Genomic DNA, 19,623 nt, shown 5'->3' with positions numbered 1-19,623 from the left:
GTTCATGTAAGGCTGTTGACATCAATATTGAAAGCTGTGTCAAAACTGTATGCTGCTGTGTGAAGGAGCATGTCAGTCATAAACATAACAGATATAACTAGTATACAGATTACATATATTATAATTTCAGTTATACTAAAAGGCTCTGTATGGTCAATCCGACAGCCGCAGTGGCCGTACTGCATTTACTGCTCTATGGCCTCTGCAGAAGTCAGGGCATACTTCTTGCACTTTGTGGAGCAGAGATGTTGTGAAGCAAGTTGTCAAGAAAGTAAGTTTGTGTTTATACAGGACCTCCTGTCCCCACCTACAGTCAACCAATCATGTCAATGAGGAGCTATACGGAGCCCTCCGCATTGTTACAACATTTGGGAGGCGCACAGTGATGCGGTACGAAGCTCGATTTGGCCTCCGCAAGCCTCCGGAGGCTCCGCAATTGCGTTACACCCTCCGTACAGAGCCTCCGAATTGCATTTCTGGAGCCAGCATAAATTGGCTTTAAGGCTGTATACAGTACATAGAGATGCAGATAAGCTAGGGCTGTTCAATTACGGAACATTTCTGTTTTTTAAACATTAAACAGCCCTCAGCTAGATGGAAATTCACAAAAGGGGAAAAGTTATTTGCATGAGTGCCGGTCTGTTTCTGCTGCTTATGCCAACTTGTTCTGTCGAATGCAAATAACTTTTCCACTTTTATGAATTTCCATCTAGCTGAGGGCTGTTTATTGTCGGTCCTGGAGGGCTGAAACACGTCTGGTTTTCATCCTCTCCTTCTAATAAGGGACTAATTCAGACCTGGAACACCAAGTGAGTGCAATTATCTACTGGGTAGCAAACAATTACCCAAGGACATAGAAAATGATGGGCGGTTCAGAACTATAAGAGCTGACGGTGCCTCGAGAATACCTAGGAGAGCCGAGTGGCCCTGGGAGTTGCCTGATTCAAAATGGTCTTTCTGGAAACTGTGAAACAAAATGAGCTGGCCTGCCCATCTGATAATAAACACAGAGCTTTCTTCCATCTGAGGAGTGAGGAGAAACAGATGGGCCTTTCTCTCTCTGTCTCTTTTCTCTCTCTTGCCCACACTCTTGGTCCCCCTCCTTTTCCCACTCACTCCCTCCCTCCTTCTTCCCTTCTCTTCCTCGCCCCTCCGTCTCTCTCCCTCTTTCTCGCTCTCCCTTTCTGTCACCCTCTCTCCATATCTCTTTCTTTCCGTAACCCCCCTCTCTTTTTTCCTCTCCCTCAATTCCTCTCTCTCTCTGCAGTGTGCACTGTCGGACACCCCTCTGTTTCTGGACGGTCATCTGCTCATGACTCACCGCCTCCCAGACAGTACCTTCCTCTATTTCTGTTAGTACTGAAAGGTTAGAGGATCATAGGTGGCACACCCAATAGGCTAGGGGAAGCTACGCTTAAGCATTTTATAAATAATGTATTAACGACTTATGTACCACTTATGGATTTGTTAAAGACCTTATTTAGCTACATATGTTGACTTAAGTATTTATGAAATGCTTATGTACTGCTTAAGAGTGTGTTATGACGTCCTAATTTAGGTACTCTTCATTTTTATGTGTTTGGCTACCGACATGGGAGGACTTACTGTACTAGCTGGCTAAAACTACCACACTGGGTTTTGTTGCCATTTGAGAAGGAAATGAATGTAATTTCATGCAGTGGAGTAAATTATTATCCAAGTAATGAATAGATATAACACTACATTTTGCCAAACAATGACTAGTAAGCTAAAGCAAACTGCTACACCGCCTGAATGGAAAGATACTGTCAAAACAAGGTGTGAATAATAAGTGAGGTGTGTTCTGGCGATGTTGTAGTCTCTTTAGACAGACGGGTTGCCTCCCTCAATAGATATTTTCAGTGTATTTCACAGGAGGGTAGTTTGACAGCTAATGTTAACGTTACAAGCTTACAACCACTGACTGGCTCTAATGCCGCATTCATGTCATGTGGGAAAATCAGAAACTCAGACTCATTTCCGACTTGGTTAATTGTTGTAGAAAGATGATACCCAAGTTTCCCACTTGAGAGGTATCAGACACAACCAACAGTGGGGGAAAAAAGTATTTGATCCCCTGCTGATTTTGTACGTTTGCACACTGACAAAGAAATTATCAGTCTATAATTTTAATAGTAGGTTTATTTGAACAGTGAGAGACAGAATAGCAACAAAATAATCCAGAAAAATGCATGTCAAAAATGTTATAAAATGATTTGCATTTTAATGAGGGAAATAAGTATTTGACCCCTCTGCAAAACATGACTTAGAACTTTGGTGGAAAAACCCTTGTTGGCAATCACAGAGGTCAGACGTTTCTTGTAGTTGGCCACCAGGTTTGCACACATCTCAGGAGGGATTTTGTCCCACTCCTCTTTGCAGATCTTCTCCAAGTCATTAAGGTTTCGAGGCTGACGTTTGGCAACTCGAACCTTCAGCTCCCTCCACAGATTTTCTATGGGATTAAGGTCTGGAGACTGGCTAGGCCACTCCAGGACCTTAATGTGCTTCTTCTTGAGCCCCTCCTTTGTTGCCTTGGCCGTGTGTTTTGGGTCATTGTCATGCTGGAATACCCATCAACGACCCATTTTCAATGCCCTGGCTGAGGGAAGGAGGTTCTCACCCAAGATTTGACAGTACATGGCCCCGTCCATTGTCCCTTTGATGCGGTGAAGTTGTCCTGTCCCCTTAGCAGAAAAACACCCCCAAAGCATAATGTTTCCACCTCCATGTTTGACGGTGGAGATGGCGTTCTCGGGGTCATAGGCAGCATTCCTCCTTCTCCAAACACGGCGAGTTGAGTTGATGTCAAAGAGCTCCATTTTGGTCTCATCTGACCACAACACTTTCACCAGTTGTCCTCAGTTGTCCTCTCACTTTCACCAGTCATTCAGATGTTCATTGGCAAACTTCAGATGGGCATGTATATGTATTCTTGAGCAGGGGGACCTTGCGGGCGCTGCAGGATTTCAGTCCTTCACGGCGTAGTGTGTTACCAATTGTTTTCTTGGTGACTATGGTCCCAGCTGCCTTGAGATCATTGACAAGATCCTCCCGTGTAGTTCTGGGCTGATTCCTCACCGTTCTCATGATCATTGCAACTCCACGAGGTGAGATCTTGCATGGAGCCCCAAGCCGAGGAATATTGACAGTTCTTTTGTGTTTCTTCCATTTGCGAATAATCGCACCAACTGTTGTCACCTTCTCACCAAGCTGTTTGGCGATGGTCTTGTAGCCCATTCCAGCCTTGTGTAGGTCTACAATCTTGTCCCTGACATCCTTGGAGAGCTCTTTGGTCTTGGCCATGGTGGAGAGTTTGGAATCTGATTGATTGATTGCTTCTGTGGACAGGTGTCTTTTTTACAGGTAACAATCTGCGGTTAGGAGCACTCCCTTTAAGAGTGTGCTCCTAATCTCAGCTTGTTACCTGTATAAAAGACACCTGGGAGCCAGAAATCTTTCTGATTGAGAGGGGGTCAAATACTTATTTCCCTCATTAAAATGCAAATCAATTTATAACATTTTTGACATGCGTTTTTCTGGATCTTTTTGTTGTTATTCTGTCTCTCACTGTTCAAATAAACCTACCATTAAAATTATAGACTTATTATAGAAAATTATAGTGGGCAAACATACAAAATCAGCAGGGGATCAAATACTTTTTTCCCCCCACTGTATTGAAAGCTCTACGCAAATAACTTGAGTTCATTTTAAATCAGAGGTCCCGAGTTTCCAACATGACGTGAACGCAGCCTTTTGCCTAGCTATCCGAGTCCGCACTGTGTCCGCATCTCTAATGTTTTCTTATCCAAACTCGTGATTTGTTGGGAGAATTGTCTGTCTGAATAGTACCCCCCCCAAAATGTTTTTCCCCCTTTCGAAGTGGCCAAGAAAATCCGACATGATTCCCAGACCTAGTGCTGTTGCTCTAGCGATGCAGCCAATGTACTCACATCGCCTGGTGTCACCGCTAACACACTCCTGCTCTTCTTCATCCTCGGTCACCACGTCAGTCTGTCAGACACTTCGCTCTTCTTTTATACACTTATCCTCTATCCCTCCTTCACTGGGGCCTCCACCAGCACACCTAGCATTGGAGAGGAAGAAAGGGATGGATTGAGAAAAAAAAGCATGAGAATTAAATTAGATAATCACACACTGTCGGCATGTCACAGACATTTTGTGGAATATTCTCTGTTGGATAATTGGAGTGGGTTCAGCTGACAGAGAATTACGCATTCTAATAACAGTGATAACAGTGTTATCACAGATTCAGTGATGACATTATCATAAGTAGCAGGAAGACTTCCGACACAAAGATAGGACGAAGCAAGAGGCTACTCTTCTAGGAATTCACACAGCTATCATATTGCTTGAGAGTAGAGTGAACACCAGAGCACATGCCAAAATGCTTTACAGCAGGGATGGGCAACTTTGATGGGGGTGGGGGCCACAAAAAATCTGAACTCATCGTGAAGGGCCGCAGAGGCCCGTGGGTCTGCATACCCATGTCAATACCCACACATGCAGTCAGAGCCAGCCCTAGCCTTTTGGGGACCCTAAGCTAAATTTGGTCAGTAGCCCATCCCTGCTTTCCAGTATCTCTGAACGAGATTTGCCTCTTGCATCTCTCTGTAATAGCTTTGGGAGCACTGCTGTTTATGGTCAGAATCATTTAGAAAATAAAAGGGTTAATGATTCACTGAAGTAGGATTAAAGGTTAAATCGTGCCATTTATTCGAGCGATAGCAATCGATTTTGTACAGTAACACACTCTGCCTGAAGGTCTTGTACTGTACAGTACATCCGGTCTGTATTCTCTGTTGTACAGGATTTCAGCTTGGGGCTGCGAAAGAGTTCAATAATAAATCAGGAATGGTTGGGAGATATTTTTGACAAAAAGACCCAGTCAATATCTGACACCAATATGGATTTTTGGAGAATTTGTGTCATAGTGATGACGCTGACAAAAAGTGTATAAAGTAAGTCGGTATGTCTGTTACTCCAAGGCTATTGTTGAGGTAAGTAACTTGGAAACAGAACTGAGGAGATGGCTGCCATTTCACGGGCTCCGAACCAATTGTGCTATTGTATGTGTTTTTTCACCTTATTAACTTATTTTCTACACTATGTTTCTGCCACTGTCTCGTATGACCGAAAAGAGCTTCTGGATATCAGAACAGCGATTACTCACCTCGTACTGGACAAAGATTTTTTCTTTAACGAGTCAGATGCGAAGGATTTACTTCAGACACCCGACAATGCCCAAATTCCCATCATTCTTATGAAGAAGAGACAGAGATATATGGGTCGTAGGTCGGGGTGCCTTGTAAGAATCCGATGGCAAGTGGGAAACCCGCCTCTACCATCAGTCCTATTAGCCAACGTGCAATCATTGGATAAAAACTGGATGAGGTCCGATCAAGACTATCCTACCAATGGGACATTAAAAGCTGTAACATCTTATGTTTCACCGAGGCTGAACGACGACATGGATAACATACAGCTGGCTGGGTTTTCCGTGCATCGGCAAGACAGAACAGCTGCCTCCGGTAAAACAAGGGGTGCCGGTCTGTCTATTTGTCAATAACAGCTGGTGCACAAAATCTAATATTAATGAAGTCTCCAGGTTTTGCTCGTCAGAGGTAGAGTATCTCATGATAAGCTGTATACCACACTATTTACCAAGAGAGTTTACATCTATATTTTTCGTAGCTGTCTATTTACCACCAGAAACCGATGCTAGCACTAAGGCCGCACTCACCGAGCTGTATAAGGCCATAAGCAAATAAGAAAATGCTTATCCAGAGGTGGCGCTCCTAGTGGCCTGGGACTTAAATGCAAGGGAAACTTAAATCCATTTTACCTCATTTCTACTAGCATGTTACATGTGCAACCAGAGGGAAAAAAAACTCTAGACCACCTTTACTCCACACACAGAGACCCGCACAAAGCTCTCCCTCGCACTCCATTTGGCAAATCTGACAATAACTCCATCCTCCTGATTCCTGCTTACAAGGAAAAACTTAAGCAGAAAGTACCAGTGACTCGCTCAATACGGAAGTTGTCAGATGAAGCAGATGCTAAGCTACCGGACTTTTGCTAGCACAGATTGGAATATGTTCTGGGATTCTTCCTATGGCATTGAGGAGTATACCACATCATCACTGGCTTCATGTCGTCCCCACAGTGACCGTACGTACATACCCCCACCAGAAGCCATGGATTACAGGCACCATCCACACTGAGCTAAAGGGTAGAGCTGCCGCTTTCAAGTAGCGGGACTCTAACCCGGACGCTTATAAGAAATCCCGCTATGCCCTTCCGACAAACCATCAAACAGGCAAAGCATCAATACAGGACAATACACCGGCTCCGACGCTCGTTGGATACGGCAGGGCTTGCAAACTATTACAGACTACAAAGGGAAGCACAGCCGTGAGCTGCCCAGTGACACAAGCCTACCAGACAAGCTAAACTACTTCTATGCTCGCTTCAAGGCAAGCAACACTGAACCATGCATGAGAGCACCAGCTGTTCTGGATGACTGTGTGATCACGCTCTCCGTAGCCCATGTGAGTAAGACAGGTCAACATTCACAAGGCCACAGGGCCAGATGGATTACCAGGACGTGTACTCCGAGCATGCACTGACCAACTGGCATGTGTCTTCACTGACATTTTCAACCTGTCCCTGACCTGTTATACCAACATGTTTCAAGCAGACCACCATAGTCCCTGTGCCAAGAACACCATGGTAACCTGCCTAAATGACTACCGACCTGTAGCACTCACGTCTGTAGTCACGAAATGCTTTGAAAGGCTAGTCATGGTACACATCAACACCTTTATCCCAGAAACCCTAGACTCACTCCAACTTGCATACTGCCCCAACAGATCCACAGATGACGCAATCTCTATTGCACTCCACACTGCCCTTTCCCACCTGAACAAAAGGAACACCTACGTGAGAATGCTATTCATTGACTACAGCTCAGCGTTCCAACACCATAGTGCCCTCAAAGCTCATCACTAAGCTAAGGACCGTGGGACTAAACACCTTCCTCTGCAACTGGATCCGGGTCTTTCTGATGGGCCACCAAAGACTCCAGTCATATACTGTTCTCTCTGCTACCGCACGGCAAGCGGTACCGGAGTGCCAAGTTTAGGTCCAAAAGGCTACTTAACAGCTTCTACCCCAAGCCACAAGACTCCTGAACATCTAATCAAATGGCTACCCAGACTATTTGCATCTCCCCCATTTTTACTGCTGCTACTCTCTGTTTATTATCTTTGCATAGTCACTTTACCTCTACCTACATGTACATATTACCTCGACTAACATGTGCCCCCACACATTGACTCTGTACTGGTACCCCCTGTATATAGCCTGGTTACTGTTATTTTATTGTTGTTCTTTAAATATTTGTTATTTCTCTATATTCTTCTTTTATTTTTTTAATCGTTTACTTCAGTTTATTTAGTAAATACTTTCTTAACACTTATTTTTTCTTAAAATTGCATTGTTGGTTAAGGGCTTGTGAGTAAGCATTTCACTGTAAGGTCTACTACAGTTGTATTCAGCGCATGTGAGAAATACAATTTGACTTGACAGGGGCTCTGGTAGGGGCACAGTATGGTGTAAGCATTACCAGGGCAACTTGTGAGGTTTGCCTTTTCAAATATCAAATCATATTTGGGTATCTGCTTTATAATGTATGAATTGTGTTTTGTGTGTCACTAATAGATTATGGGTTTTGGGGTGAATATATCCTCCATTTTTTGCGTTTTATTAATAAGCACTATCCATGTCCAATATGAATTGCACTCGGGCAAACCTCATACAAGCAGTAATTTTGTTTACCCACTTTTGCTCCCCAATTTCGATATCATCGCTGCAACTCCCCAATGGGCTCAGGAGGCGAAGGTTGAGTCATTCGTCCTCCAAGACATGACACTCCAAACCGCGCTTCTTAACCCGGAAGCCAGCCGCACCAATGTGCCGGAGGGAACACCATTCAACTGACGACCGAGGTCAGCATGCAGGCGCCCGGCCCGCCACAAGGAGTTGCTAGAGCGCGATGAGCCAAGTAAAGCCCCCCCGTTCAAACCCTCCACTAACACGGACAACGCTCGGCCAATTGTGCGCCGCCCTATGGGACTCCCGATCATGACCAGTTGTGATACAGCCCGGGGATCGAACCCGGGTCTGTAGTGACGCCTCTAGCACTCTAATGCAGTGCCTTAGACCACTGCACCACTCGGGAGGCCCCAAGCAGTTTATTTTTACTGTATTCAATGCCACACTACACAGTGTACTTCAAAAAAACATCTTAGAAAAATATTTTCCAAATGCTAAGCTATCATGTTCCCCCATAACAATATCCCCCCTTTTCTTCTTTCCAACTCCAAACGGTTATGCTACAAATAATCACGGATGATCATCCGATGGTCTATGAATAAAACCTACGGACAAAATCTACATGAACAAACAACAACCAGGCAAGAATAGGATGGGATCGCAAAAGGTTACATGTCAATGCCTTTTGGTAGACGAATGGCCAGATCCTCATCCTCTATCGTTTTTTAAGGGTCTAGGTGCAGATCATTCCTCTCCAAAGAAAGCTGACCTGAAAGAGAACAGGCTCTGGGGCTTGCTGCATCCTCCTCCTTACACAGTTTATAGGAGAACTGCTGGGTTCAGATCTCAGTGTAATAAGTAGCCTGGGGATTTACCCTGAGTTCTGACATGACATAAAGATGCCACTCTGGCTGAGGTGCTTTAGCACCAATACAGAGGCTAATGGCTTACTCTGAGAAAGTGTGTTGTTGATGTTTATTTTAGAACTCACTAACCAAGTTTCCATCCAACCATTTAATGTGGATGAATGACCTGATGCATAAAAAAAAGTCACAACAGGCCATATGGAAAAATGTGTCAACGTCGCCAAAGCAAAATACGTTGAACAAGGTGGGATATTTTTTGGGTCAGCAAAATACATTATGCGACAATTGCGGTGGGGCAACACTCCAGTCCAGTTGTTGGCAGTAATGCACCTTTAAAGTTGGTTGCCAACCGCCATATAAAATCCAAAGAAGACGACGACACCGTTACCTCACTTAGGACACTGGTAGATAGTGTCCTTAAAAGTGCTCTATTGAAAAAGTTTGGTTTCTAGCTACCTTTTGAATTTGGATCCCATCAAGCAGTTAGCATCAGTTGCTGGGATCCTGCCAACCAAAAGTCTGAAGAGCTGCTAACTAGCTATCAAGGTTTCCTGAAATCTTTAACACAGCCTGCGACCAGATTAACCCTTGTACCTGAGACCTCGGATTGTCCTGGGCTCGTAGCTGTCTAAATCCCTGCTGTTTGTTGCTGTTTCCATCTGCCCTGCAACCTGCCCTGTCTAGAACTGCGTGGAGTACCAGCGTAAGCCTATGTTGCTACAATGACATCCAAAACCAAAGCCGGTGGGAGAAACGGAGAACAGTGTTTCTCTATCACAGGAGAAGGACTAAAAAAAGTCTAAAAAAAGCTTTATAAAAGCAGTTATAACAACAGGAAAATAGCTTCAAGAGCTTTGTTCAAATACTGATGGACTCAACTAAGGGAGTGAACGTTATTTATAATAAGGGTTACATGGAGAATTTCGGACCTCCCTGAAATGAAAATGGATGGCCCTCCCTTCAGCAAAACACAATTACAGTACCTAAACCCTCCCTGAACACTTGAAAACAAACAAGTGACCTTCCCCTAAACGCAAAATAATAATTAAAACAAAGTGGATAGCGGAGACTTTTTTAAAGTTACTGACCACTTTTTAGACAGTTTTAAAAACTCCTCTTCATTCTGTAAGCATGACATGGCAACACAGGAATTTTGATAGCGCACAGGGCTGCGGGCCAGAAGGTTGTAGGTTCACAGACCACCGTAGACAAGTAGGGGTGGAAAGATCCCCTTTATAGGAAAAGCATTGCATGAATCTATCATCATATTTGCAGGTTCGTGAAATAATTGGCTTTTATAAACATTTCATGTAATTCTAAGTAATTTTACATATCAACAGAATCAGCGGCTGCTGCTTCAATTTTCAGCACCACAATATACAGTAAGTTACTGGAATCTGGCTTACTGTGGGGTCCATAACTCTGGGGGGGTTTAATACTAAGCTACACATTCAGAAAGTTTTCAGATCCTTTGAAATATCACATTTACATAAGAATTCAGACACTTTACTCAGTACTTTGTTGAAGCACATTTGGCAGTGATTACAGCCTTGAGTCTTCTTGAGTATGACGCTACAAGCTTGGCACACCTGTATTTGGGGAGTTTCTTACTCCTCTCTGCAGATCCTCTCAAGCTCTGTCAGGTTGGATGGGAAGCGTCGCTGCACAGCTATTTTCAGGTCTCTCCAGAGATGTTCGATCGGGTTCCAGTCCGGGATCTGACTGGGCCACTCAAGGACATTCAGAGTCTTGTCCCGAAGCCACTCCTGAGTTGTCTTGGCTGTGTGCTTAGGGTAGTTGTCCTGTTGGAAGGCAAACCTTCACCCCAGTCTGAGATCCTGAGTGCTCTGGAGCAGGTTTTCGTCATGGAACTCTCTGTACTTTGCTCCATTCATCTTTGCCTCGATCCTGACTAGTCTCCAAGGCCCTACCGCTGAAAAACATCCCCACAATATATGATGCTGCCACCACCATGCTTCACCATAGGGATGGTGCCAAGTTTCCTCCAGACGTGACGCTTGGCATTCAGGCCAAATAGTTAAATCTTGGTTTCATCAGACCAGAGAATCTTGTTTCTCATGGTCTGAGGGTCTTTAAGCAAAACTCCAAGTGGGCTGTGATGTGCCTTCTCCTGAGGAGATGCTTCCATCTGGCCACTACCATAAAGGTCTGATTGGTGGATTTCTGCAGAGATGGTTGTCCTTCTGGAAGGTTCTCCCATCTCAACAGAGGATCTCTAGAGCTCTGTCAGAGTCACCATCGGGTTCTTGATTACCTCCCTGAACTAGGCTGTTCCCCCTCGATTGCTCAGTTTGGCCGGGCGGCCAGCTCTAGGAAGAGTCTAGGCGGTTCCAAACTTCTTCCATTTCAGAATGATGGAGGCCACTGTATTCTTGGGGACCTTCAATGCTGCAGAAATGTTTTGGTAACCTTCCTCAGATCTGTGCCCCAACACAATGATGTGTTGGAGCTCTATGGGCAATTAATCCAACCTTATTGCTTGGATTTTGCTCTGACATGCGCGGTCAACTGTGGGACCTTATATAGACAGGTGTGTGCCTTTCCAAATCATGTCCAATCAATTGAATTTGCCACAGGTGGACTCCAATCAAGTTGTAGAAACATCTCAAGGATGATCAATGGAAACAGAATGCACCTGAGCTCAATTTCGAGTCTCATAGCAAAGGGTCTGAATACTTATGTAAATAAGGTATTTCTATATTTTATTTGTAATACATTTTCAAAATGTCAAAAAATCCTGTTTTCGCTTTGACATTAAGATCACCATGCGCAATGCCAAGCGTCGGCTGGAGTGGTGTAAAGCTTTCCGCCAATGGACTCTGGAGCAGTGGAAATGCGTACTCTGGAGTGATGAATCACGGTTTACTATCTGGCGGTCCACCGGACGAAATTGGATTTGGGGGATGCCAGGAGAACACTACCTGCCCCAATGCATTGTGCCAACTGTAAAGTTTGGTGGAGGAGGAATAATGGCCTGGGGCTGTTTTTCATGGTTCGGGCTAGGCCCCTTAGTTCCAGTGAAAGGAAATCTTAATGCTACAAAGAACAATGACATTCTAGACGATTCTGTGCTTCCAACTTTGTGGCAACAGTTTGGGGAAGGCCCTTTCCTGTTTCAGCATGACAATGCCACCATGCACAAAGCAAGGTCCATACAGAAATGGTTTGTCGAGATTGGTGTGGAAGAACTTGACTTGCCTGCGCAGAGCCCTGACCTCAACCCCATCAAACAACTTTGGGATGAATTGGAACGCCGACTGCGAGCCAGGCCTAATCGGCCAACATCAGTGCCCGACCTCACTAACGCTCGTTGCTGAATGGAAGCAAGTCCCCGCAGCAATGTTCCAACATCAAGTGGAGGCTGTTATAGCAGCAAAGGATGGACCAACTCCATATTAATGGAATATGTTCGACAAGCAGGTGTCCACATTATGTTGGTCATGTAGTGTATATGGAATTGATTTAAGGTCATACCAAGGATAATTTTGCTATTTGATTTTGAATTTTAAGACCCCTTGAAGTATCCCCCAAAAATATGACAAAATTATTTGTTAAAACATCTGATTTGGCCTTACTGCTATTAAGCTATACAAGTGCATTGAATATCAGATTCACTACATGGAACAACAGATAGTCCCCCCTGAAGAGTCTATGCTATATCTGAGATATAAGAAAGATCAGGACACACACACACACACACACACACACACACTTGAAGTCAGAAGTTTACATACAGTTGAAGTCGGAAGTTCACATACATACCGTTGAAGTCGGAAGTTTACATACACCTTAGCCAAATACATTTAAACTACATTTTTCACAATTCCTGACATTTAATCCTAGTAAGAATTCCCCGTCTTAGGTCAGTTAGGATCACCACTTAATTTTAAGATTGTGAAATGTCAGAATAATAGTAGAGATAATGATTTATTTCAGCTTTTATTTTTTTCATCACATTCCCAGTTGGTCAGAAGTTTACATACACTCAATTAGTATTTGGTAGCATTTCCTTTAAATTGTTTAACTTGGATCAAATATTTCAGGTAGCCTTCCACAAGCTTCCCACAATAAGGATGGGTGAAGTTTGGCCCATTCCTCCTGACAGAGCTGGTATAACTGAGTCAGGTTTGTAGGCCTCCTTGCTCGCACATGCTTTTTCAGTCCTGCCCACAAATTTTCTATAGTATTGAGATCAGGGCTTTGTGATGGCCACTCCAATACCTTGACTTTGTTGTCCTTAAGCCATTTTGCCACAACTTTGGAAGTATGCTTGGAGTCATTGTCCATTTGGAAGACCCATTTGTGACCAAGTTTTAACTTCCTGACTGATGTCTTGAGATGTTGATTCAATATATCCACATAATATTCCCCCCTCATGATGCCATTTATTCTGTGAAGTGCACCAGTCCCTCCTGCAGCAAAGCACCCCCACAACATGATGCTGCCACCCCCGTGCTTGACGGTTGGGATGATGTTCTTTGGCTTGCAAGCCTCCCCCTTTTTCCTCCAAACATAACGATGGTCATTATGGCCAAACAGTTCTATTTTTGTTTCATCAGACCAGAGGACATTTCTCCAAAAAGTGCAATCTTTGTCCCCATATGCAGTTGCAAACCGTAGTCTGGCTTTTTTAATGGCGGTTTTGGAGCAGTGGCTTCTTCCTTGCTGAGCGGCCTTTCAGGTTAGGTCGATATAGAACTCGTGTTACTGTGGATATAGATACTTTTGTACCTGTTTCCTCCAGTATCTTCACAAGGTCCTTTGCTGATGATCTGGGGTTGATTTGCACTTTTCGCACCAAAGTATATTCATCTCTAGGAGACAGAACGCGTCTCCTTCCTGAGCGGTATGACGGCTGCGTGGTCCCATGGTGTCCATACTTGCATACTGTTGTTTGTACAGATGATCGTGGTACCTTCAGGCGTTTGGAAATTGCCCACAAGGATGAACCAGACTTGTGGAGGTCTACAATTGTTTTTCCTGAGGTCTTGGGTGATTTCTTTTGATTTTCCCATGATGTCAAGCAAAGAGGCACTGAGTTTGAAAGTAGACCTTGAAATACATCCACAGGTACACCTCCAATTGACTCAAATTATGTCAATTAGCCTATCAGAAGCTTCTAAAGTCATGACATTTTCTGCTGTTTAAAGGCACAGTCAACTTAGTGTATGTAAACTTCTGACCCACTGGAATTGTGATACAGTGAATTAGAAGTGAAATAATCTGTCTGTAAACAAATGTTAGAAAGATTACTTGTGTCATGCACAAAGTAGATGTCCTAACCAACTTGCCAAAACTATAGTTTGTTAACAAGAAATGTGTGGAGTGTTTGAAAAGTTAGTTTTAATGACTCTAATCTTAGTGTATGTAAACTTCCGACTTCAACTGTACATTTTTTTATTATGTATTTAACCCCATATTTATGTTTAACCCCAATTTGAGATCGCTCCATCTCAAATTGACAGATTTTTATGGGGATTGTTTTATTATGCTAATTAGATTTGTGAGTTAAAGATCGGTCATTCTCATTGAAAGCAAGTCCAAGAAGCAATATCTGTTCTATGTGTGCTATTTCTATGCTCCCCGTTCCTGTTTTTTGATGTTGCATGTTTTACTTTCGGTTTTGTACACCAGCTCAAACGGCTGAAAATACAATATTTTTGTATATTCAAAAGATATTTCACAGTGGATTAGATGGTACAATGATTCTCTCCATTGCTTGTTTAGACACAAACTGGAGTTAGGCAAACTATTAACATTTTTGCAAACAAGAAATAGCGGAGCGATTTCTGCATATTGTACCTTTAACACGGACTACTCTGAAGCTGTCTCTCATTTACATAAGTATTCACACTCCTCAGTCAATACTTTTTATAAGCACCTTTTTAGAGGCACCTACAGCAGTGAGTCTTTACACACCTGGATTGTGCAATATTTGCCCAATATTCTTTTTAAAATTCTTCAAGCTCTGTCAAGCTGGTTGTTGATTATTGCTAGACAGACATTTTCAAGTCTCGCCATAGCTTTTCAGGGTGATTTAAGTCAAAACTGTAACTATGCCACTCAGAAACATTCAACGTCGTCTTGGTAAGCAACTCGTGTATATTTGGCCTTGAGTTTTAGGTTATTGTCCTGCTGAACGGTGAATGTGTCTCCCAGTGTCTGCTGGAAAGCAGACTGAAACAGGTTTTCCTCTAGGATTTTGCCTGTGCTTAGCTCTATTCTGTTTATTTTTATCCTAAAAAAACTCCCTAGTCCTTGCCGATGACAAACATACCTATAACATGATGCAGTCACCACCGTGCTTTAAAATATGAAGAGTGGTACTCCGTGATGTGTTGTGTTGGATTTGCCCCAAACATAATGCTTTGTATTCAGGATATGAAGTAAACATTTTGCAATTTTTTGTAGTTTTACTTTAGTACCTTATTGCAAACAAAATGCATGTTTTGGAATATTTTTTATTCTATACAGGCTTCCTTCTTTTCCCTCTGTCATTTAGATTAGTACTGTGGAGTAACTACAATGTTGTTGACCATCCTCAGTTATCACCTATTGGCCTCATGGTGAAATCCCTGAGGGTTCCTTCCTCTCTGGCAACTGAGTGAAGAAGGATGCCTGCATCTTTGTAGTGACTGGGTGTATTGATACACCACCCAAAGTGCAATTACTAACGTCACCATGCTCAAAGGGATATTCAATGTTGGGTTAAAAAATTATACTAATAGGTGCTCTTCTTTGCAAGGCATTGTAAAACCTCCCTGGTCTTTATGGTTGAATCTGTGTTTGAAATTCACTGCTCTACTGAGGGACATTACAGATAATTGTATGTGTGGGATACAGAGATGAGGTAGTCATTAAAATCACACTATTATTGCACACAGTGAGTCTATGCAATTTATGACTTGTTAAGCAAATTGTTACTCCTGAACTTATTTAGGCTTGCCATAACAAAGGGGTTGAATACTTGACTCAAGACATTTCAGCTTTTCATTCATTTGTAAGCATTTCCCAAAACATTATTCCACTTTGATATGATGAGGTGTTGTGTGTAGGCCAGTGACACAAAATCTAAATGAAATCCATTTGAAATTTAACACAACAACATGTAGAAAGTCATGGTGTGAATACTTTGTGAAGGCACTGTAGATCCCTTTCCTTATTTCCTTTCCTAGCTCCCATTCATTTTTTAGACAGTCCACCTTCTTCTCAATCTAAGTCTCTTTTCTCTTGTCCACCTCTAATCCACGCAAGATCTTGCCCCGGCAGACATCACTACAAGAAAACCCAAGGATTCAGAGGGAGAGATGGGAAGGATATGTTCATCTGACACAGAGAATACACACATCTTCCCCCTCTTACGCCTTCTCCTGGTGGGCAGCAATATACACTTACCTCACTCTTGTCCACCTCATTGTGTTATATGAAAATGCCACTTAAAATTTCTTTCAGCATTAAGTCAGGAAATGTTAACAAAGCAAGAGATAATACTGGAAGAACAGACACTCATCCTACACCTCAAACTCAGCAAAAAAAGACTTAACATGTGTAAATATTTGTTTGAACATAAGACTCAACAACTGAGACATAAACTGAACAAGTTCCACAGACATGTGACTAACAGAAATTGAATAATGTGTCCCTGAACAAAGGGGGGGGGGGGGTCAAAAGTAAACAGTGAGTATCTGGTGTGGCCACCAGCTGCATTAAGTACTGCAGTGCATCTCCTCCTCATGGACTGCACCAGATTTGCCAGTTCTTGCTGTGAGATGTTACCCCACTCTTCCACCAAGGCACCTGCAAGTTCCCGGACATTTCTGGGGGGAATGGCCCTAGCCCTCACCCTCCGATCCAACAGGTCCCAGACGTGGTCAATGGGGAGATCTAGGCTCTTCGCTGGCCATGGAAGAACACTGACATTCCTGTCTTGCAGGAAATCACACACAGAACGAGCAGTATGGCTAGTGGCATTGTCATGCTGAAGGGTCATGTCAGGATGAGCCTGCAGGAAGGGTACCACATGAGGGAGGAGGATGTCTTCCCTGTAACTCACAGCGTTGAGATTGCCTGCAGTGACAACAAGCTCAGTCCGATGATGTTGTGACACACCGCCCCAGACTATGACGGACCCTCCACCTCCAAATCAATCCTGCTCCAGAGTACAGGCCTCGGTGTAACGCTCATTCCTTCGATGATAAACGCGAATCCAACCATCACCCCTGGTGAGACAAAACCGCGACCCGTCAAAGAGCACTTTTTGCCAGTCCTGTCTGGTCCAGCGACGGTGGGTTTGTGCCCATAGCCGACGTTGTTCAAGGTGATGTCTGGTGAGGACCTACCTTACAACAGGCCTACAAGCCCACAGTCCAGCCTCTCGCAGCCTATTGCGGACAGTCTGAGCACTGATGGAGGGATTATGTGTTCCTGGTGTAACTCGGGCAGCTGTTGTTGTTGACATCCTGTACTTGTCCCGCAGGTGTGATGTTTGGATGTACCGATCCTGTGCAGATGTTGTTACATGTGGTCTGCCACTGCGAGGACGATCAGCCGTCTCACAGTACGGACATTGCAATTTATTGCCCTGGCTACATCTGCAGTCCTCATCCCTCCTTGCAGCATGCCTAAGGCACGTTTACGCAGATGAGCAGGGACCCTGGGCATCTTTCTTTTGGTGTTTTTCAGAGTCAGTAGAAAGGCCTCTTTAGTGTCCTACGTTTTCATAACTGTGACCTTAATTGCCTACCGTCTGTAAGCTGTTCGTGTCTTAACGACCGTTCCACAGGTGCATGTTTATTAATTGTTTATGTTTCATTGAACATGGGAAACAGCGTTTTCACCCTTTACAATGAAGACCTGTGAAGATATTTGGATTTTTACGAATTATCTTTGAAAGACAGGGTCCTGAAAAAGGGACATTTCTTTTTTTGCTGAGTTTACAAACAAGACAGCAGAATGGAGCAGAATATGCTATTGAAGAAGGCCTTCTGCCTTTGAAGGATCAGCAAGGTCTCCTGAGCCTGGAATTCAATTTTCAGGGGCCTGATTTAAAACAAACTGGTGAGTTTCATTCCACTTTGTATCCAATTGTCTTTGAAGGATTCCATGGGAGTTTATGGGATTCAAATACTTTTTTCAGTTAAGACAAAAAAAAAGGATTTATGTCCACTAAAACTTTTTTTATGAAAAAGGCATCTCTCCCCAGTAAAATCTTTAAACTTTATGTAAAATAAAAGCATGATGTTTCGACCTCCAAATACCATCAGAATGAGCATACAGGTACGTGTTTCCTAGAACCATATATGCTTCTTACTACTTTTGCTTCCCTTCGATTGAGGGAGATTTTTAATTGGTAAGGATTTCTCATATTTACAAAATGTCTCATCACAACACATCGCATGATGAGACTTGTGCTCTTGTTCATTAGCTGCTGTCCAGAACAATCCGATAACATCTAGAGTGTCCGAGATTGCAGCTAGCAGCAGACCGTAAAGTAGAAAAAAAAGAGACGATCCAGGAGTGTTGAGTCACCTGTGCCACGATGGACTTTGGGAGAGGGGTGTATTTGAGGGTGGAGAATGGTTCGGAGTGAGGGATGGTATGTGCCAGCTGGTGGAGGGAGATGAGGAGGATATGTTCATCCGGCACTGAGGATGGACACATCTTCCCTGTATCTCCTTCCAGTGGCTCAGAAAATATATTCTAACCCTATCAACACCAGGTAGAACTCCTATGTGGAATTGTTATTATAATTATTATTCATTAATTGTATTAGTTTAATAAGTGATGGTTTGCTCTGTTTAAATGTTGAAATAGAATGTTCAGAATAACAGACAGTTCAAAGTCAATGGATTTGAATTTAGAATTCTCTTATATAATTTTAGCCTTCGAAGCCCCGCTTGTGTCTCGCCTTCTACTTACAGTGGGCTCACAAATAGTTCATACTATAGTGCAATTAAATACAGAAAACAATTAGCCCCATCAACACCAATGGGCTTTCCACGGGAAGGGGAAAGAGTAATTCAATTGATAATTCACCCAAATGTCCTTACCCTGTTAGTGGTCTATGGACAAGGTATGATGGCAGTCCATGGTTTGTTTTTGTTTACCTGCCCAATGTTTTGAAATGGTCACATTTTAGCATTTGTGGCACAACTCCAATTCCAGTCAATGGTACTTATTTTTGAAAACATTTTTATGGGCTTTTGTGGGCCTTTTTTCTACGCTTCATTTTCCCTGTTGCAACTTGTAATAAACCAAAATGTTTTGACCTTATTCTGCAACTACTCGTCTTTTGTTTATCATCTTCTCTTTTGTTTAAACACAGCATTTAAGAGCAGAGTATCTGAATGTAATTTGGGGAGTATAGTTGGTGTAATGCTGGTTTATTGTAGTCCCATATAAGACCTGTGTGTCAGCCTGCATCTGTCCCATCTCTGGACCAGGGACCTAGGTGGGAACTCAGCTGTACCTTTGTGCAGTATGTGGGCCAGACTTGGGCCACACCTTTTAATTTTACAATATGTTTTCACTATATGGCCCAGACCTTTCAGAATTAATCATTTTACAGCGTGTGCTGGCCCACAGTGTGTGGGCCAGATCTGTGCCAGAATAAATTATATCTGGGAACAATAAAACATAAAAAAAAAAAAAAATTAAAAAACATTTTGAATGTAATATCCTTTAGTACTTTACACTGTTCTCACATTAGGCAATACACTTGTATTACCCATCAAAATGTACTGAAAATGAACATTTCCATAATTTCTATCCCATTTGTGATCAAAGATGTCATCATTGAAGAAATCTCACAATCATTGATGCAAAAAATAAATGTATTGTTCAATTTCCGTAAATTCCG

At 43.0% G+C, this 19,623-nt stretch overlaps 1 protein-coding gene across 1 annotated transcript in view; it reads right to left on the bottom strand.

Annotated features, from left to right (window-relative positions):
- Positions 1-19,623, bottom strand: part of LOC115156627 (cAMP-specific 3',5'-cyclic phosphodiesterase 4B) — a 168,907-nt gene that overhangs the window by 103,252 nt on the left and 46,032 nt on the right. Inside the window, exon 2 of the mRNA XM_029704131.1 lies at positions 3,972-4,105. Within this exon, the coding sequence (XP_029559991.1) occupies positions 3,972-4,013 (42 nt within the window). The 5' untranslated portion in view covers positions 4,014-4,105. The remainder of the gene's footprint in view (positions 1-3,971; positions 4,106-19,623) is intronic.

This window comes from Salmo trutta, chromosome 21 (assembly GCF_901001165.1).
Source record: "Salmo trutta chromosome 21, fSalTru1.1, whole genome shotgun sequence".
In the NCBI taxonomy this organism is placed as follows: domain Eukaryota; kingdom Metazoa; phylum Chordata; class Actinopteri; order Salmoniformes; family Salmonidae; genus Salmo; species Salmo trutta.
This window is presented reverse-complemented; position numbering and strand designations above follow the sequence as displayed.